The 19,806-nt window shown below is 59.3% G+C and overlaps 3 protein-coding genes across 5 annotated transcripts in view; 2 read left to right on the plus strand and 1 right to left on the minus strand.

The window, feature by feature from the left end:
* Positions 1-412: 412 nt before the first annotated feature.
* E2F4 (E2F transcription factor 4) lies at positions 413-6,928 on the plus strand. Its single transcript, XM_081032873.1, has 10 exons — positions 413-619; positions 1,052-1,161; positions 1,302-1,463; positions 1,782-1,825; positions 2,539-2,600; positions 2,812-3,109; positions 3,593-3,799; positions 5,623-5,670; positions 5,879-5,923; positions 6,022-6,928. The coding sequence occupies exons 1-10, from the start codon at positions 485-487 to the stop codon at positions 6,135-6,137; spliced, it is 1,227 nt and encodes a 408-aa protein (XP_080888999.1). The 5' UTR covers positions 413-484; the 3' UTR covers positions 6,138-6,928.
* LOC308490509 (uncharacterized protein) overlaps positions 754-19,806 on the minus strand; it is a 28,017-nt gene continuing 8,964 nt past the window's right edge. Inside the window, exons 3-8 of one of the 2 annotated variants that reach the window (XM_081032872.1) lie at positions 16,490-17,482; positions 15,082-15,296; positions 14,828-14,984; positions 14,399-14,616; positions 14,140-14,314; positions 13,748-14,025 (exon numbers count right to left, since the gene is read on the minus strand). In XM_081032872.1, the coding sequence (XP_080888998.1) occupies positions 14,146-14,314; positions 14,399-14,616; positions 14,828-14,984; positions 15,082-15,296; positions 16,490-17,482 (1,752 nt within the window). In that variant the 3' untranslated portion in view covers positions 13,748-14,025; positions 14,140-14,145. Of the gene's footprint in view, positions 847-13,747; positions 14,026-14,139; positions 14,315-14,398; positions 15,297-16,489; positions 17,483-19,806 lie in introns of those variants that run through there. The other variant, XR_013992217.1, reaches the window with a different exon arrangement.
* On the plus strand, positions 6,936-11,713 carry ELMO3 (engulfment and cell motility 3). 2 transcript variants are annotated; one of them, XM_081032870.1, is made up of 21 exons: positions 7,104-7,168; positions 7,253-7,377; positions 7,526-7,566; positions 7,677-7,749; positions 7,933-7,983; positions 8,188-8,357; positions 8,442-8,541; positions 8,644-8,795; positions 8,876-8,954; positions 9,079-9,129; positions 9,218-9,340; positions 9,433-9,564; positions 9,671-9,772; positions 9,875-9,983; positions 10,090-10,226; positions 10,326-10,489; positions 10,596-10,708; positions 10,799-10,903; positions 11,006-11,085; positions 11,170-11,256; positions 11,348-11,675. In XM_081032870.1, exons 2-21 carry the CDS (start codon positions 7,300-7,302, stop codon positions 11,558-11,560), a joined length of 2,160 nt encoding a protein of 719 aa, XP_080888996.1. In that variant the 5' UTR covers positions 7,104-7,168; positions 7,253-7,299; the 3' UTR covers positions 11,561-11,675. The 2 variants fall into 2 exon arrangements, with proteins under 2 accessions (XP_080888997.1, XP_080888996.1); XM_081032871.1 differs by having other exon boundaries at positions 6,936-7,377; positions 11,348-11,713.

Genomic DNA, 19,806 nt, shown 5'->3' on the forward strand with positions numbered 1-19,806 from the left:
GGCAGGAAATGAGGTATGAAAATAGGGTGGATGACCCCAAGAGAGTAGGGCAGCTTCCAGGAGCAGAATTGGGAAAACATTGGGTTCATTAGGCAACGTGAGCATCTTTTCCTAAGATGGGGGGCTGGGACAAATTAGTGGAGTTGGGGCAGGTTGGCCCGTCAGGAAGGTTCTGGTGGCTCCCCTTTTTCTACTGCGGGGATTGCCCACCGACTTGTTCCACATGTCTCCACACCATGTCCTGTCTCCCGGGATTTGCGGGTTGTTTTCGTCCTTTTTGGAGGTTGGACATTTGCTGATGGTCCCCGAAGTTTTGCGCCCGTGCCGGCAGAGAGGCATTGCGCCAGGTTCCCTGGGAGAGCGCGGAGCGGAAGCGGAAGCAGATACGCTGGCGCCGGCGGCGGGGTGGCCAGGAACGGAAGCGGAAGTGGCGGCGGCGCCGGCCTGGCCTGGCCTGGCTGAAGGGAGGCGGCGGGCTGGTGCGATGGCGGAGGCCGGGCCACAGGCGCCGCCGCCCCCGGGTACCCCAAGCCGGCATGAGAAGAGCTTGGGACTTCTCACTACCAAGTTCGTGTCGCTTCTGCAGGAGGCCAAGGACGGCGTGCTTGACCTCAAGCTGGTGCGGCCCGGGCTAAGGGAAGACAGGGGTGAATGGTGGACCAGGCCTGGCCGGTAGCGGGAACCCCCGGGGCGGCCCAGCGGAGCCCTCAGAGAGCAGGCCGCCATCCGTGTGTTTTCTCGGAGGAAGGAGGCCGGGAGCGGTTTCATTCATTCGGCCGAGGCCATTGGGGGTCCGCTGTGTGCTAGTCTCCGGGCTGCAGGTGCTGGTCCTCGTGGCCTCCCCGCCTGGTGTGGGGAAAAGAGCATCAGCATCAGTCCGGGGTGCGCCAGGCCTCTTCCCGCCCCGCCGTCCTGAGTTGCTGTAGTGCCTGGGAGCAGGGTTGGGACCTAATCCACCCCCTTTTCAGACCGCTCCAGACCGGGTCTCAAGGTAGCTGGGGGTCCCCCTGAGAGTGGGGTTGAGCATCCTCCACTCTCTTCTGTGTGCCAGGCAGCTGACACCCTAGCTGTGCGCCAGAAGCGGCGGATTTACGACATTACCAACGTGCTGGAAGGTATTGGGCTGATCGAGAAAAAATCCAAGAATAGCATCCAGTGGAAGTGAGTGGGGGCACCTGGGAGGGTAATGGGATCTCCTATCCAGAAGCGTCAGGGGTGGGGGGTGGGGGGTGCAGGGGAGAGCAGGGGCCACGGGACCCGGAGTTTCCCAGCAGCTCCTCAGCCCCACTCCCTGGGCTCAGGGGCGTGGGGCCTGGCTGCAATACCCGGGAGATTGCGGACAAGCTGATTGAGCTCAAGGCAGAGATCGAGGAGCTGCAGCAGCGAGAGCAAGAACTGGACCAGCACAAGGTGTGGGTGCAGCAGAGCATCCGGAACGTCACAGAGGACGTGCAGAACAGCTGATATCCTCCTGGCAGTCCATGCTCCCGGGGAGGGGGCGAGGGCCCCTCTGGTCAGCTGGGTTTGCTCTGTGGTGCCCCCGGCTCTGTCCCTCTTGGGAGGATGGTCCTGCAGCTTCTGGCCAGGTCCCAGCCTCCAGCTCCCCTCTCAGAGCTCCTCCCCCACCAGTCTTGGCCTGTGATCCGTCTCCACATAGACCCCAAGCCCCAGTACTTCTGAGGACTTGTATGGCAGACCTCTCCTAAAGAGCTGGGTCTTCTCTGTGGTCTGCCGTCTGTCACCATAGGCAGGGCCTCAGTCGTTCTCCTTAACCCCCACACCTTGGCCTACGTGACTCATGAGGACATCTGCAGATGCTTTGCTGGTGAGCAGAGCCTGGGTCGGGGGAGATGGGGGTGGGGCTGGGCTGAGCCACAGCCCTGAGCAGGGGCTCAATGCCCAAGGAGACTTCCATCTCTTAAGAGGGTTCCTGGGGCCTGCCCAAAGAGGAACCAGGCAGGGTAAGTCCTGGGTTTGAGGGTCACTGGGACCCTGTGGAGGCTGACCATACTGAGAGGGTACAACAGTCCTGGGCTGGGTCCCTGGGTCAGCCCCCATCTGCACCGGCCCCAGGTGTTGGCTTCTCAGGTGTGATGGGCATAAGGGGGAGGGGGTGCATGCTCCTATGCAGAGGGCAGTGACTCCCACTTTCAACTTATAGTTTAATTGCATTATGGATACAGGAACTGTTCTTTCTCCATCTTGTACCCCACAGACTGGTTCTGGGAAGGGATGTTGGCTTTGGCCGCGACACCTACACTTAGGGAGCAGCCCCATCAATTGAGGAGTGAGGTGCCCCTGGCCAGCAATCTTTTGTCCCACATGTTTGAATCCAGATTTTCTGGTTACTAAGCCCCCCGGGCTCTTGGAAGGAGAAAAGCTTTCGTTCTCTGCCTCAGCCACTGTGGGGGATGGGTGAGATCTGCTGTCTAGCTCCTCAGAGACTGTGATCTCCTTCCTTGCTACAATGGACAGGCACCCCTATTCCCAGCTCAAACTGAGTCCCTGGAGCCTGACCCATTCTCCTTGTTATTCTAGGAGATACCCTCCTGGCCATCCGGGCTCCATCGGGCACCAGCCTGGAGGTACCCATCCCAGAGGTGGGTGCTCAGCCCAGGCAGGCAGGGTTGGTTGAGGGCGGGTGTTGGCTGTGGAGCCCGATAAGTTCCGGGTGGGGCAGGTAGGTTGAGGCCTGGGGTTTGGGGTTATCTAGGAGAACGGGCAGCCTGGGGTGGGAGAGGACATTGGCCCTGGCCCAGAGTCAGGCAGGAGCGAAGCCTGCTTCCAATTCCACCTGCCCCACACCCCCAGGGCATCAACGGGCAGAAGAAGTACCAGATTCATTTGAAGAGTGTGAGTGGCCCCATCGAGGTGCTGCTGGTGAACAAGGAGGCCTGGAGCTCGCCTCCTGTGGCAGTGCCTGTGCCACCCCCTGAAGATCTGCTCCAGAGCCCACCTGCTGTCTCTACTCCTCCAACTCCACCCAAACCTGCTATGGCCCTGACCCAGGATGCCTCACGCCCAAGTAGTCCCCAGATGACTGCCGCCACCTGTGTACCCGGCAGCACCGAAGCCCAAGGGGTGACCAGTCCATCAGCTGAAATTACAGGTGAGGCAAGATGGGCGTCTGGTGATGGGTGCAGTGACCTCTGGGGACCAAGAGGCAATACTTCTGTATTGTGGAATGCCATACTCAGAGTTGCAAGAGACCCTATGGGGGTTGTCCCTTGCCTGGCCGCCAACTGGCCCACCCTAAAAAGGGTGGGGGAGCCCTTTTTAACGGGCAAGCTCTGACTGTGTGAAGGGGCATTAGTGGTGGCAGTTTTTCCCCAGACCCACCCGCGGCTCACTTGCCCTGGCAGCCCCTCTTAAAGTGTGGTTTCAGTCGCCGTGTTGTCCATGAGTCTTCCCTCCTACTGGTCTTACGCCACTGTCCCCTTCAAGGCATCATTTCTAGGTTATCTCTTCATGGGTAACTGGCAGGGCCTGGGAGCCAGAGCTGTAGTCATCCTGGGTGTGGGTTCTAGCATGGCCAGCTTCAGTGCCCTACTTCCTGTCCCCAAGTGACTGGGTTTGGGGCATGTGGTTGCAGTGAGTGGCAGCCCTGGAACCAATAGCAAGGACAGTGGTGAGCTCAGCTCACTTCCGCTGGGCCCGACAGCGCTGGACACTCGGCCACTGCAGTCCTCTGCCCTGCTGGACAGCAGTAGTAGCAGCAGCAGCAGCAGCAGCAATAGCAGTTCATCTGGACCCAACCCTTCTACCTCCTTTGAGCCCATCAAGGCGGACCCCACAGGTGGTGAGTACTTGTTCCCTCGGGAGCAGGGGGAACACAGCCTCAGCCAGTCCTAGGTTAGAAACAGAACTGGGGCTGGGACCCAGCTCTTCTATCTTCTCAGCCAGAGCTGGCCAGCCCAAGGGCCGGCCCTTGCCATCAAGCCTGCCTTGACCAGAGCTCTGCCAGCCGAGATGAGGAGAGCCTGGCCTCCAGCTCAGTGCCCCCCCTTCCTGGGCTGACAACTCCCTGGCTCTCTCTCAAGCCCTGCTTGCCACTTTGGACTCAGATCTCAGGAGGGTGTATGCGCTCGCTTGGGGAAGGGGCTGTGGTGTGGTCCTCAGGCTGCAAAGGTGGGCAGTACCCTCCCCGGAGAGGTGATGTCATCTGCCTGGTGTTTCCTTTCCATCCAGCTACTTTTGTGTTTGCTTCTAGGACTCGTTCTCCTCAGCCCACAAGCACCGCTCTCTCCTAACTAAGTGATACTTCGTCCTGTGTTCCCCTGTTTCCTCTTTGTCTGGACTCCTTGAAAAAATCATCCCCACTCCACTGCATATCTTGGTCTCCTAGTCGCCCTCCAGGTTCCAGCAGTCAGGAGTCCTGCACCCACCCCACCTCCCATGCTACCCCAGTGCTGCTCTTGATAAGTTGCCCAGCCCTGACTGCCAGCTCTAGCAGTTTCTAGGCTGATGAGCTCTGGTGCTCTCTTGGTCCGTATTGATACTTTTTTTCTCCTTTGGCTTTAATGATGCCAGATCTTGGCTCTTCTCTCTCACTGGCTTCTCTTCTGATCTCTCCCTGGCACTTCCTTGGACATTGGCACTTCCCAGGTCTCTGTCCCCTTCCACAACTGTAGAGGGCCCCAGTTCTGGGTAGATGAACCCCCCCAACCTCTGTCTTGCCTTGGTCTTTTGCTGGAACCCCACAACTCTTGTGTCCACATGCCTTCCTGTGCACATCCAATGGATACTTCATTCCCATGTGTCCTCAACTGAAACTTGCTTTTCCACCCTGTATACCCTACCTTTGGCCCTTGTCGGCCAGGCCTGACAGCTGAGCTTCAACTCCAGTTCCATTTCCTCCCTCCTTCTGCTCCCCACCTCACATCAGCTAAGTGAGTTCTGTTGCAGATGTCTCCCGTCAGTGGTCTTTTTCATCCTCAGGACCACTGCTGGTCTCCTTTATCCTAAATTCTTCCGTAGCATCCTCTTTACCCCATCTGAACACAGCCTAACTGGCATTTCTCTGTTCACAAAAGTACTTTTAATGGCTCCCTAAGGCCTGCTGGATAAAACCACGCCCCTAACTGTGGCCTATGAAATCCCTCATCATCCAGCCCCAGCACTGCTCTCCAGCTTCATTTTCCTCTGCTTCCCATGTGCGTTCTCCCACTCAGACCTTTGTAGCAGAGTTGTCGCCCTGAAGCACTAGCCCCTGTTGAAATATCTGCCTCCTCCTCTGCCAGGTGACGTGACCTGGGGTGTGATGTCTGAGCCTGACACTGAGCTAGTGCTCAGCAAGGGTGGAGAGGGACAGGGCATCAGACAGGATATGCATGCTGAGCCCAGAAAGGGAGGGGGTCTGCTTGCCCTTCTGCAGTGCTTCAAGTTAGAAGGGTTCTACCCGTCACCTACAATGGGCCTTTGGTACCCTGGGCCCAGCTCTGAGGAATTCGGGTCAACAAGGGAGACTGACAGACGATGCCAGCTTGGCCTGGGGCAGGGCCTCCATCTCTTTAGCTGTGTGGAGCCCCAGGGTGGGTGGTACAGGATCTGAGGAAATTGGGGGCTAGAGTGGGACCAGGCTGGACCTCTGGGCCCTTGAGCATGGCTTTTTTTGTCTTTCAGTTCTGGAACTCCCCAAAGAACTGTCAGAAATCTTTGATCCCACACGAGGTAGGGCTGCATTCCTTTTTGGGGCTGGTAATAGCTCATTAGGTCTTACAGCTGATTTCTTGCCCTTCTGAGGACCTATGGTTGCGCTCGCTATTTGGGCAAAGTGTAAAAGTTCCTGAGGGGTAGGTGGGGAGGGGTCCCCTTTATCAGCTTTAGTGGGTGGAGAGGCAGGACCCAGAATGTAACTGAGCTCTCCCTCCTTCCCCAGAGTGCATGAGCTCAGAGCTGCTGGAGGAGCTGATGTCCTCAGAAGGTGGGTGGCCCAGGAAGGTGGGTGTGGGTGTGGGCAGGGGGTTGGACAGCTGCTGGGTGGGACCTTGGCCGAAGGCCTCAGCCTGGTGTTCTCTGCAGTGTTTGCCCCTCTTCTCCGCCTTTCTCCGCCCCCCGGAGACCATGATTACATCTACAACTTGGACGAGAGTGAAGGTGTCTGTGACCTCTTTGATGTGCCTGTTCTCAACCTCTGACTGACGGGGGACATGCCCTGTGTGGCTGGGACACAGACTGTCTAACCTGAGGGCTGCTAGGGGACCTCCCCCAACCCCACTCCTACACAGCTTGAGAGCCACAGATTCCTGGCTTCCCCAGCCTTTCCTGACTGCACAGTCCTGGCCACAACTCCCATTACACCACCGACACCAGTACAGGGCTGGGTGAGCAGGGGAAAGGGGCTCAGCCCCCTGCATGGTGGAGCCACAATATTTGCCTCTCTTGTACTAGGGCTTTTCCCACCTTGTGTCCTCCCCGAGCGCAGGCTCGGCTGCTACACCCAGTGTCACAGAATGAGAACCCGAATTCACTCCGTAGAGCAGTTTCTCCTGCCAGGTCCCCTCCCCCCTCGCCCCGCCACGGAGGGAAGCTGGCGTGGAGCTGAGCACTTGCCAGCACCACCCCTAGCCTCCTTCACTTCTTCCCACCCCTTGACCCTCCAGCATCTCCTGCCCCTCTCCTGTATCCCCCTTCTGCCTGGCCTTTAGCCTTGAGAACCTGTAGGTGGCGGTGGTGGGTGCTAACGGAAAGGAGCAGAGGTCTCTAGCTAGGAATCTTGGCAGGTGAGTCCCTGAGGATTGGCCCAACCTCCTGCTGCCCCATAGCCCACCTCTCTATTCATTTACCCTCATTTAGAGCCATTTGCAGAGATTTAGAAAGATTTGCAGTAACAATGGATTCCTATATAAAGATTATTTTTATACTTTTTGCAGCAAAAGAAAATTGTAATATTTGTACAGTGTCCAAGTAAATAAAGATCTTGCCTAAGGCTCTTTCTGGTCTGGTTCTTTCCGGCCCCTCCCTGGGACTGCTGGATTGGTGCTGGGCTGGGTGGATCACCTTGCTGGAGGTGTGGCGGAGCCCGCAGCCCGCCCTCCCTGCCCCCACCTGCCTCACCTTGGGGCGGGGCAGGGCAGGCGCCGTCCTCCGGCCCCCACACTGCAACCCGGAACTAGCCTCCGTTCCCTTGGGAAGGCCGCGGCGCCTGGCCAGGAGTGGGGTCCGGGGCGTGAGTGCGGGCCACGGGGGTCAGGTGGACACGGGGACGCCCTCCTTATCCTCAGGGGCCCCAGACCAAGTGCACCCTCGGCAGGAGGTTGCACGGTTTGGAAGGTAAAGGCGCCCCGTACCAGCCGGAGCATGCCGCCCCCGCGGGACGTGGTGAAGATCGCCGTCCAGATGCGTGACGCCATCCCGCAGCTCATCCAGTTGGACCAGGTCACCCGGCCTGTCCGGCCAACATCCACCCCACAGCCCACCTTTGGGTCGCCCCCTTCCCATTGGAACAGCCCGCCCCACCCCTTCCCCAGGTTCTCCCCCAACTCTTGCCCCTCCCCGGCCCCGTGAGTGACCTCTCCAATTGCAGGCAAAGCCCCTGGCCGCGGTGCTGAAGGAGCTGTGCGACGCGTGAGTGTGGGCCGGACAGGCCGAGGGAGGGAAGGGCAGAAGGGAGGGGGCGCCCCCCCGCCGCCCCCCCCCCCCCCCCCCCCGCCGCCCTGAGCCTGCTCTGCCCGCAGGTGGAGCCTAGCTCGCTCTGAGCGCTATGCCCTGCAGTTTGCTGATGGGCACAGGAGGTACATCACTGAGAATGTGAGTCCCCTTTCCCTCTTGGCCCCTTCTAATTCCTGATTCCTCGCCTGGATTCCTCAGACTCCTCAGCCCACTGGAATGTGATCTTGCACAGAATTCCAAATCCGCCGTTATTGACAACCCCAATTAAGTCACCCTCAGAGCCCTTCTTGACTTCTCTCCCTTTTCTGCTGTCTCCTCCAGAACCGCACGGAGATCAAGAATGGCAGCATCCTGTGCCTCAGCACCGCCCCAGTAATGCCCGCTCCTGGCCCCATCCTCACTCCCCTCCCTTCTGGGGTGCCTCCCTTCTGCCCCCCCCCGTGCCTCTGCCCCAGCCACATCCCTGTAGTGCGCCCCCTAAAGGACCCCCGCGTTCCCACACCTGCAGCTCCCACTCCTTACCTCCCCCCGCCTCCCCCGCCTCCCCAACTTTGCTTCTGCTTCCGCCCCTGCCAGGACCTTGAGGCTGAGCAACTGTTGAGTGGGCTGCAGCGTGGGAGTCGTGAAGGACGTCGGGAAGCCCTGCAGCACCTCGGCCAGCTGGCGCCCGACATGACCTTTGCCCAGGAGGTTATCAGCCGTGATGGGCTTCAGAGACTGGGCACCATCATTGAGGATGGGGCTGAGTGAGCACCTGGCTGTGGTGGGTGGTGGACGTGGTGGGGCTGGGGTCCTGGTCTGGCCCTGCGTAGCCCCAGATGTTCCCCCAGCCTAGGGGAGGTGCTGGCCCTGGCACTGAAGGCCTTCTTGGAGCTCATGGAGCACGGCGTGGTGTCCTGGGAGACGCTCAGCATCCCCTTTGTTAGGAAGGTGGGCTTTTCTAGGGGCAGCAGGTTGGGGCAGTGGGGGGTGTCAGGATCGGGCCATCCATGGTGGTCAGGTGGTGAGGAGCAACCCCTCCCGCTCTTACAGGTGGTGTGCTATGTGAACATGAACCTGATGGACGCGTCTGTGCAGCCCCTCGCCCTCAGGCTGCTGGAGAGTGTGACCTTAAGCAGCCCTGCCCTGGGGCAGCTGGTTAAGAGTGAGGTTACACTGGATAGGCTGCTGGTGCACCTGCAGGTGTAAGTGTGTTGGGGTGGGGTACACGTGAGGGTAGTGGAGCCAGACCCTGGATGGCCCCCTGAGAGCCTTCTTGCCCCAGGATGAACCAGGAACTGCAAACCAAGGCCATGGCACTGCTGACAGCCTTGTTGCAGGGGGCCAGCCCTGCTGAACGTAAGGTGGGTGTCCATGTGGTGGCTGCAGGGGGCAGGAGCTGGTGGGCACTGTGCTCCACTGTGGGCCTACAGGGTGGGTGCTTTCAATGGGGCTAAATCATCTAAGCCCCCTTCCCACCCACCTCAGCACATGCTTGACTACCTGTGGCAGAGAAACTTTCGCCAGTTCATCTATAAGGTAAGAATGACCGGGCCCGGCCGCCCCCTCCCCACGCCTCCTCTCCCTGTGAGCCCACGCTCACACCCGTGGACGGGCTGTCCTCTAGAACATCATCCACAGTGCAGCGCCCCTGGGTGACGAGATGGCTCACCACTTGTATGTACTGCAGTCCCTTACGCTGGGGCTGCTGGAGCCGCGCATGCGGACACCAGTGGACCCCTACAGCCAGGTGGGTGCCTTTGGGGTACACAAGGCTGGGAGCAGCTCTAGCTTGGCCTCAAATCTATGAGCATGACCCCCTCCCCAAACAATGACCCCCAGGAGCAGCGGGAGCAGCTGCAAGCCCTGCGCCAGGCTGCCTTTGAGCCGGAGGGGGAGTCCCTTGGTGCCGGGCTGAGTGCTGACCGTCGCCGTTCCCTCTGTGCCCGCGAGTTCCGCAAACTGGGCTTCTCCGTGAGTGACCTCTACCCAGCTCCCCACCCCGCCTCATCCTGTTGTTCCAGGGGGGAATGTTCCAGAGGGCTGGGGCCCTTCCTCAGCTGCCTGTTCCTTCCCCCAGAACAGCAACCCTGCGCAGGACCTAGAGCGTGTGCCCCCCGGCCTGCTGGCCCTGGACAACATGCTCTACTTCTCCAGACAGGCACCCAGTGCCTACAGCCGGGTCAGTGATGGGGCGGGTGGTAGAGCAGGATGCCCACCTAGGCAGGGTTCGCATGGGCTTAGCCGTGACTCCTTGCCCCATTCTCTGCTCCTGCATCCCCAGTTTGTGTTGGAGAACAGCAGCCGTGAGGACAAGCATGAGTGCCCCTTTGCCCGAAGCAGCATCCAGCTGACTGTGCTGCTGTGTGAGCTGCTCCGAGTCGGGGAGCCCTGTGAGTGGGACTGGGCAGTGTGTCCAGGAACGGGGGACGGAAGGGCAGAGAGGGCCAGGGGCTGCACATATTTTCTCCCTGAGCCCCTCCTGCCCCCCTGCTCCAGGCTCCGAAACAGCCCAGGACTTTTCACCCATGTTCTTCGGCCAAGACCAGAGCTTCCACGAACTCTTCTGTGTGAGCATCCAGCTGCTGAATAAGACTTGGAAGGAGATGCGGGCCACACAGGAGGACTTTGACAAGGTGGGTGGGTGCGAGCTGGGAGACCTGGGCCAGGGCCAGGGGCTGTGGCAGGTCGGGGCCCAGGGCTCGGGCCCTGAGCTGAGCTTGGGTTGGCTCCAGGTCATGCAAGTGGTTCGGGAGCAGCTGGCCCGCACACTGGCCCTGAAGCCCAGCTCTCTGGAGCTCTTCCGAACCAAGGTGAACGCGCTCACCTACGGGGAGGTGCTGCGGCTGCGGCAGACTGAGCGGTTGCATCAGGAGGGCACGCTGGCCCCTCCCATACTGTGAGTTGGTGGGGCTGGGTCCCAGTCCTCGTCCCCACCTTCCCTGGTGCCCCGTGGGCCTTGCCCTCGGTCCATCCCGGTCAGTGAGCCCCCTCTCCCCACCCAGGGAGCTGCGGGAGAAGCTGAAGCCAGAGCTCTTGGGCCTGATCCGCCAGCAGCGTTTGCTTCGCCTCTGCGAGGGGACACTCTTCCGCAAGATCAGCAGCCGGAGGCGCCAGGGTCGTTGAGTGGGCAGGGGGGCAGAGAGGGTTTGGATTGGGGTCAGGGCCCCTCTCATCACGCCTTCCCTCTCCCCTTTGCTGCCCCCAGACAAGCTGTGGTTCTGCTGCCTGTCGCCCAACCACAAGGTGCTGCAGTATGGGGATGTGGAGGACAGTGCTGGCCCACCCGCCCCTGAGAGTCTCCCTGAGCAGCGTAAGGAGGGCAGGGGCAGGGATCGGACACCTGCTCCCCCAGACCGCCCCGTGCCCTGAGACCACCGGGGCCCCAGTGGTCAGCCCAGCCTTCTTCCCACAGTCCCTGTGGCTGACATCAGGGCACTACTGACCGGCAAGGACTGCCCCCACGTCCGGGAGAAGGGCTCCATGAAGAACAAGGTGAGGGAGTGGGGTTGGGCCTCCTTCCTGTCTGCTCTGCCCCCTCCCCCCTGCTCAGGGCTCACAGCTCCCTTGCCTCCCCAGGACCTCTATGAGTTAGCTTTCTCGATCAGCTACGACCACGGGGAGGAAGAGGCGTACCTCAACTTCATCGCCCCCTCCAAACGGGAGGTGAGTACTTGGGAAGGCGGAGCTGCGTTGGGCAGATGGGCAGGGGGAGAGACGGGCAGGGCAGGCCCTCATGGAGCGGGCCTGTCCCCAGTTCCACCTGTGGACAGATGGGCTGAGCACCCTGCTGGGAAGTCCCATGGGCAGTGAGCAGACACGACTGGACCTGGAGCAGCTGCTGACCATGGAGACCAAGCTACGGTTGTTGGAGCTGGAGAACGTGTCCATCCCTGAGCAACCACCTCCCATCCCCCCGCCCCCCACCAACTTTAACTTCTGCTATGACTGCAACATCGCTGAACCTTGACAGTGAGGTTGGCCAAGGGCCACAGCCGGTGGAGGCTGGAGAAGTGCAGACTCCCTGACCAGCAGAGGCTGTAGCAGAAATAAAGCCTGCTTAGCTCTTGGGTATGTTTTGAACCAGCTCTGAACCCTGTGGGCCAAGCCTACCTTCAAACTTAGCTGGTGAATGAGATGTGAGGCATTAGGCCAGGGCCGCAGCTTAGGCCACAAAGCTGAGCAGCAACAGTTGAGGGGCTGGTGTTCTGGAGGAGGCTGGGGACAGGATGGCCCTGTTGTCCTTCCCCAGGATGAGTTTTCAGCCTCCCTCAGTGCTGGGCCTGCAGAGAGGGATGGCCTGTGTTTTGGGGGCCCTAGCCAAGGGAGGTCTGGATCTGCCTGCCTGGCAGGAGGCATTACCCCAAGTGGATACCTTCAGCAGTATTAACAGGGGCCTAGTATGGGAGCCATGTTTCCAGAAGGTTCCTGAAAGTCTGAACTCAGTCCTCAACCATGCTTGGCCTGCTCCTTGTCCTTTGAGGGACTTGGAGGCCCTCTGATGATAGGCAGAAAAGGAGAGATGTGAAGTTGGGTCTACTTTGTGCTGAAGGGCAGACTCAAGATTTCGGAAGATGTCCCCAGGTGGGGAGGATTGGAGTGATTCTGACAACAGGGAATTCAGTGCAGAAAGCCTGCAGTTTGATTGAAACCTACTGCAGGAGAGTGGGAGGGGCGGCACAGACAGGCCAGAGCCCCTGGGGAATTGCCTCAGAATTGGCTAGGGCTGTTGGCCCCAGCTGGCGGTCACCTCAGAGACTGTGATCATGGACCCCAAGCCTCTGAGGCAAAGAGGGGCACACCCACCCACAGGACAGGCTGAAGGCTGCCACCAAACTTTGACCTCCTTTTCCATGCTTCTCACTGCCTCTTTCCCAACGCCTCCTCAAAAATCTTTTTTAAGTGTTAACAATCAGCACACTACCTTGAAAAGTGATGAAATGACATCCCCTTTGGAGAATGTAATGAGCTTCCCCTCCCCCAGCTATGCTTCTGATTCAGGTATCCAGGGACCAGACTTCCTACCACACTTGGAATCGCCTGCTATTGAGTTCAAGGTGGCAATGGCAGTGGGGATCCCAGATGCAGTTAACTCTCCCAACATTCCTTCTCGATGCTCCAGTCCCTTGTGCAGGCCGCCATAATCTTGACAAAAGCCTCTTGACTTCCTGCCTCCAGTCTTCTCAGTACCAGCTACCCCAGCTACTTTCTCAAATGTGAAGCTGATTTGATTGCACTCACACAAACACACCCCATCCTATGTGCTTCAGTGTCTCGCTATTGTCCAAGGGATCAGTCACGTACCATGAGGAACAGAGTTGAGATGGCCTTCCGATAGAGTGCCTGTGGCTTGCAGGGTTCTGGGTGCTTGGTCCATGCTGGCACCCTCCCTGTACCGTTGGACACCCCCCACCGCCACACACACCCCAGCACCAGAACTGGTCTGCCATGCACCTCCCCGTCCCTTCTGACTGCCCCCTTCTCTCCCTTCTGCCCGTTGTTTTCACGGCCTTGACCGCCAGGCTAAGTTCATTGCTCCCCTGGGCTCCCAGTCCCCTGTTCCTGCACACACCCTGCACACTGTCCTTGCCTGTGGGCTAATTGTCTCCCCACCTGGCCTGGGGGCTGGGAGTGCTCCCTCACCTCTGAATCCCCACAGAGAGTACAGTGCCTGCAGGCACTCAGGCAGCTCAGGCGGCAGCTCCTCACACTCATCAACAGATGCTTGGAGGGCCAGACTTTCTCAGAGCTGCTGTTGAGGTCACTGGCCCTGTTGAAGAGGTTAGACTAGATGACTTCTAATGACCATTCTTACCCAGAGATGTTAACCTTTCTTGTCCTTTTGATTTCCCCTGAGGACAGCTTCATGGACTCAGGCACCGTTCATCAGTGTGTCCCTGGGGTCTGGCTGGGCCAAGTGCACACAGGTGTGCCTTTCTGCATGGACCTCCGTGGGGGCTCATGCTGGGAGAGGCCTCCAGGATTCTGGAGTCTCCCACCACGTGGGGAAAAAGCTGGGACCTGCTTGGGCACCTGTAGGGATTTGGGCCAGGCCTGAGGAAGACGTTGTCTGTGGTGTTTCCTCCATTGTCCCTAAGCTGGGCTGCTTCAACTGAGGTGGAGAAGGGAGGGGCCCTTTAATCTGAGAACTTCAGATAAGGAGGTAGAATCTGGAATTTTTAATCTTTGGGTTTACAACAAAGACTGTGGCTTGGCTGCTAAAGCTGGGAGAACTCCTGTAGGGAAAGAGATGGGGCACAGGCGTTAGGTGTGAGAAGTGTGGGCCTAGGGCCTCTGGAATGGGCCTTGGCCAGAAGAGCAGCAGCTGGTGTTTCCAGGAGCTTATGGCAGCGACATGTAGCTGGAAAGAGGCTCCTGCTGGGCTGTGAGGCAGGAAGTGCCCCAGGCTGCCCTGGATTGGTCCCTTCTTCAGTCCTAGAAAAGGGTTTCTAGCTGGGGGAAAGGGCTTGGCTATGTTGCAGAGGGAAACTCCAGGTCAAAAACCCCAGGCTGGGAAATGGAAGCTGAGTCCCAGGGCTGCTTACTGACCTGGCCTCAGAGCGTTAAGGTCAGGTCAGCCCCTCCCACGAAGCGGGACTGGACACAGGTCACCTGGGGCAGTTGGGCTTGGAATCGCCTGACGGCAGCCATGCTAATACCAGGGCACATGGAGACATCTAACATCTGGATCTGCTTGCATGCCTGCCCAATGGTATCCAGCGTTCTGCAGAGATGCCACTGGATGAGTGCCCACTTGGTGTGGGAGCCCAGCCCAGCCCAGCACCGCAGCGTCATCGGACACACTTACTGCTCTGTGAGCTGACTGCAGCTGGACAGGTTGAGGTGCTGTAGCCTTGGCCAGAAGCCGGCTGCCTGAGCCCAGCCCTCATCACTGAGGAGGCTGCAGTGACTCAGCGCCAAACGCTCCACGCTGGGGCAGCCCCTTGCCATAGCCACTAAGCCTTTGTCTGTGAGTGCAGGCAGCAGGCTCAGTGACAGTCGCCTCAGCTGGGGCAACTGGAGCACCTGCAAGGATGTGGGTTGTGAGGATGAGGCATTGTATGGCACTGCATGTAGGTCAGGGCCTGGGGCCCTTCCAGGTTTCCCCACCCCCAGCCAGAGGAGTGGTCCCAGGCAGTAGAAGCCAATGAGAAGAACTTTCCAAGCCAACAGTGGGTGGGCCCAGGCCCCTGGCTCTCGCCCCGGGAGCCCCAGCCTGTCCACATCCCGGCCCCACCTTTGCCAGACTGGCGTCACTCAGTTTGCTGCAGGCTGTGAGATCCAACTCCTGCAAGGCCTGCAGCGTGAGCAGAGAGGGGCCCCGTGGCTGGGGGGGCTCCTTGTGTCTCAAGGCCTGAGGCTCCAGCTCTCCATGTGGCTGTGGGAAGAAGTCCCTGCTTCTCATTCCTCAAATGATCCTCGAGACTCAGCGGAGCAGAAGGGCAGCTGAGCCCACGGACCCCACCCTCCATGACCTTGAGGCTCCCGTACCTGGGCTCCTGGGCTGGTTCCTCACTTGGTTCCCCAAGCCCCAGAAGCCCCCAGTCCTGGAGCTCCTTGCACCAGGCCAGGCGCAGGACTGAGAGGTGGGTGAGACGCGTGCAGACGGCCTGCAGGGTCTGGTTAGTGAGGGCCACACAGGAGGATAAGTCCAGCACCCTGAGCCTTGGGCCCAGTGATGGGATCAGGGAGAGCACGGAGGCATCCTAGGAGGGAAGTAGAGAAGGGAGAGCAATACAGAGGTGGCTGTGCCTGTGTCACCAGGCGTGGTGGCAGGGTCACTAGGAAGGTTCTGCCCCACAGGCAATAAGGAGCTACCAGAGGGGTCCTTGGAGGGAAGCAACAATGGCCCTGTGCTGGGGAAAGGTCAGAGTGGACAGGGTAAGCCATGGGGTAGGAACCCAGGAGGAGTTCGCTGGGCTGGAACAGGAAGGATGCTGGGGGACCTTTCCAAGGTATCTGCCCTGCTCATGCTCCCAAGCCCTGCTGCAGGGGTGGGCTGAGGCGGCCCTCTGGCTACAGCGTATTGGACTAGCAGTGAACATCTGACCCAACTGAGCCAATCAGATAGGCTCCCGCTAGAATTTGAAGCAGAAGTGAGGTCACAGTGGGCATAGGGCTGCCACCTGCCAGAAGCGGTCATGGTTAGGGGAGCAGAAACTAAGGGCAGAGCAGAGGAAGGTGGTTTGCAGAGAGATGCAGAGACACAAGACTGTGAAGCCCCAGAGTCCAGCTAAGAGACACGGAGTGGGGAGGGGAGGAAAGGTATTTGTGGGGAAAGGCTGAGAGGTGGTTTTCGGGTGGTGAATACCCTGGTCACATTGATGGACTGAAAGAATAATCCACTAAAAGGACTGACATCATCTAGACAGGGATGCCACATGGAAAGACAGCTGAGCCCTGGGGAAGGGACTGGCTTCAGCCAAGTGACCCTGCGACTGGCACATCTCTTGTCTCCCTCAGGCTCTGCGCAAGCACCCTCTTGTGAAGTAACCTCAGTGCCCCATCCCGCAGCGCTTGGTCTGTCACCTCCGCTCACCAGTTTTCCTGGCCTCCAGAACACCCGCCCTCAGTGCCCCTCCCTCTCCAGACTGCAGCGGTCAGCCAGCACTTGGCATGTGAGATGTGTGCCCCTTCATGGGCGGGGCCATCCTGGTCTCCCTGTACCTGAACCCACAGGAGGGGCTGCCGGGAGGAGTGCTGCTGGCAGCACTGTCTGTTTAGGCTCCTTTCCCCTTCCAGACTGTGTCCCAAGTTCAGTTCTAACTACTATTCCTTGGGCACAAACACTGTGCGGTTCCTCCCTGGTGCCACACACCCTGGTGGATCTGCCGGCATGCCTGCCCGATGGTATCCAGCCCCCGGCACTGGTGAGGAAGGTGGGGGGTGGTAGGCTCACCTGGAGTGAGGAGCAGTAGGCCAGGCTGAGGGAGGCCAGTGGGGATGGAGCTCCACGAACTGAGCCCAGGGCCCGGGCCAATTCCCGGCCGCTCACCAAGCAGCACTCAGCCATGTCGAGGCTCCGCAACTCCCACAGGCCCCCCAAGCCTGTACATCCTGCATCCGTCAGCCGCTGCAGCTTCCTTAGGCTCAGGTGCTGCAGGTGCCGCAGGCTCCGGCTCACGGCCAAGAGTGCCCCGTCAGAAAGTTCGGAGCAGCCGCTGAGGTCCAGGGAGGTAAGGCCTGGTTGCTGGCAGCAAAGGGTGGCGACAGCCTCTGTGGAGAGGTCCCGGCAGCTGTGCAGGCTCAGCTCCTGCAGCTGCAGGCCGGCCACCTGGCCCAAGGCCTGCAGGGCTTCAGGCGACAAGCCAGTGCCACTCAGGTCCAGGGCGTGCAGCCTACCAGCCCGCTCCTTCACGAATCGCAGCAGGTTGCGGAAGGAGAGTTGGGAGGGGGAGGAGGCCTGGGGGCCGGTGGAGCCCTGGGCTGGGACGAGCTCAAAGGTGAGGTGACAGTAGGCCAGGGAGAGGCGCTGTAGGCTCGGGGCACAGCTGCTGAGCCGGTTGAAGCTGCAGTCAGCCAGGTCCCGCAGGCCAGCCAGGTTGAGCTCACGGAGGCCGCTCAGTGCCTGCCGGACCCGCTGTGCCGTCTCAGGCTGAGCCAGCAGCAGGCCTGACGCCAAGAGGCTATTGCAGCCACTGAGGTCAAGGCTTTGCAGGGCCGGGCAGGTCAGGAGCAGGGCCACGAAGGAGGCCTCTGTGGGGCTGCCCCCAGCGAGGGACAAGCTCTGCAGGTGTGGGCCCAAGTGGTAGGCGACAGACTGTAGCACCTGGTGTGAAGCTGGGGAGCCATCCAAGTGGGTCAGGCTGATGCAGGAGACGCCCCTGAGGCCCAGGCTCTTGATGGCCGGGAGGGAGGATAAGGCCACGGGGATGTTGTAGCGCACGCTCGTCTGGGGGCGAGCAGGCCTGGGTTAGTCTTCTGGCCTCAGAAGGTGGGAGGCATTGGGTCTGGTGGCAAGTCCCTGGCCAGAGGCTGAGGGCAGGCCAGCAAAGGGCCTTTCTACTGGGGGACCCACTGGAGTACATAGTGTCGTGTGGTTGACGGGGTCTGGTGGGAAGTGGGAGCTGGGAGGATGTGTCACACTGGGGTCCAAGGGGATGACTATGAGGGGAGGGCAGGAAGGTTAGTGATGGCCAGGACTGGATGCCCATGGAGGGGTGGGCAGTTGGCATCTGGGTACAAGAGGGCTGGGGGTGTCCTGGAAGAGATCCAGTGAAGCCTCCAGGGAGCAAGAGGACAAAGTACGCTGAACCCCAACCTCTGGGACTTTCAGAAGGTGGCCGAGACTCATGGATTCAGCTCCTACTTTAGGGACTCAGAGCTTGGCGTTAGCTAAGCAACCAGCCTCCCCTACACCCTCGAGAGCATATAAATAGCCCTCAGAGCAGCTGAAGGTGGGAAGAAGTGAGGTGTCACTCACTATAACCCCCTGATGCCCAAATGCCAGCGATCTGGGGCAGGCCGAGGCCGAGGTTCCCTGGTGGCATCAGTGGTGCGGCCACGTGAATGTTTGCAAAACTGGGTTTTGTGTGTAGTAAGTGAAAATACGTGCATGCATGTAGGTGTGTGTGCATGTGCTAACATGTGTGGGCCCCACAGGCTGAAGATGTGCTTGTGATCCCTGTGGCTCATCTCTGGAGGGTCCATCTTATCCAGGTGAGGAAAGAGAAGCCTCCATTTCTGGGGGAAGGAGCTGAGAGAATGAGTCTTAGAAGCACCAAGGAAGTGGAGCTGGCCCTGCCGTAGAAAAACGGGTGCGACGGTGGGGAGCACATGGTTGGAGTGGGGTGTCTGGTGGGCGGGAGGCCAGCTCAGGGCTAAATCATTGTGGGAATAATCTGGCTTGTGTAGTTTGGGGAGGCCCCAGCTGAGATTTTTCACGGAACTTTCTCTGATCTTGTGCCAAAGGGAGCCAAAGGGCAGCTGGTACAGGTGTTGGGTACAGGTGTTTAGGAATAGGTATATGGGAGGAGGGAGATGAGGGCGTGGCTTATAAAATCAGCCCCACTTCTCTACCCCTGAAGATGCCCAGGTTATACAGGCAAGTGGTATTCAAAGAAGGCTCATGTCTTAATGTACCAATATGACCCTGGTGCAGGAAAGCAAGCTCCCTAAAAAACCTGTCCTGTCAGCAATTGCAAGAATAAGCTCACGTTCCCTGCTGTACCCCACAGTGCACCATCAAAGGGAAGCAGAAAAGTAGAAATGACACATAATATGAACTCCCACAAGACACTTATGAACCAGATCCTCCCAGGAAGACAACCGGAATTCATCTCCAGGTGTGGAGAAACCAGCCTGGCCTCTGCCAGAGAGAAGCAGCCACCTATGGCCACCATGGCTGTCATCACTGCACGGAGCATCTGGTGAGATGGGGACCAGCTCCTGGCTGCGTCCACTGCAATCAGGCACAAACCAGGTTCCCTTTCCAGACCCCATTTCTGTCTGAAATGTGGTCATTATGGATGAGGAGCACTCTTCCCAAATCCTGAGGACACTGGGAGACTGTCCAGGTCCTGGGACCCCCAAAGACCTGGGTTCGTCTCTCGGATTTTAGGAGAGCTGGGGAAGATCCCAGTGTGTGAGGGTGGGGAGGTAATGAAAAGATCAGGGAGGAAAGGTTTTACAAAGGAAAGGAAAGGTAAAGCAGGCCTCCGGCCATTTCAAAGCCCTGCATGTCAGATGAGTCAGTCTGATGACGCAGGGAGTGAACTATGGCTGGGGGAGTGCAACACCCGCCCCCACAATCACATGCCACCCCCATAGGACCCAGCTCCCCGAGTCTTAGTCTTCCTTCTTTCCCTTTCTTCCTGAACCCAGGGGGCCAGGAATGTTCTCCCCTCTCGCACTGCCTCCCTATGAACAAGGTAGGCCAAGGGAAGGCACTGGCAGTCAGCAGGATCCAAGTGCAGGGATGGCTGGTGGCAGCAAAAGCCACCGGATACAGGGGCAGGGCCTGGCCTAAAGGACTTCCAGCTATGGTGGTGTGAGACTGCAGACCACCTCCCTGCTCCCCACCATTTTTCTTGGTGGGGAGCAGGCAGCCTCTAAGTCATCACCCAGGTGGTGTAGCCTGGACTCAAAGTACAGGAGCCCAGGAGCAGCCACTGAGGGGTATGGATTCTATGCGGGGGCAGAGCAGCAGGCGAAAGAAGCAGGCTTTTGGGGCCTGTCTTTGGCACCAGTATAGGAAAGCCCCCCTTCCCAGGCCCT

This window comes from Rhinolophus hipposideros (genome assembly GCF_964194185.1).
Source record: "Rhinolophus hipposideros genome assembly, chromosome: 21".
NCBI lineage: Eukaryota > Metazoa > Chordata > Mammalia > Chiroptera > Rhinolophidae > Rhinolophus > Rhinolophus hipposideros.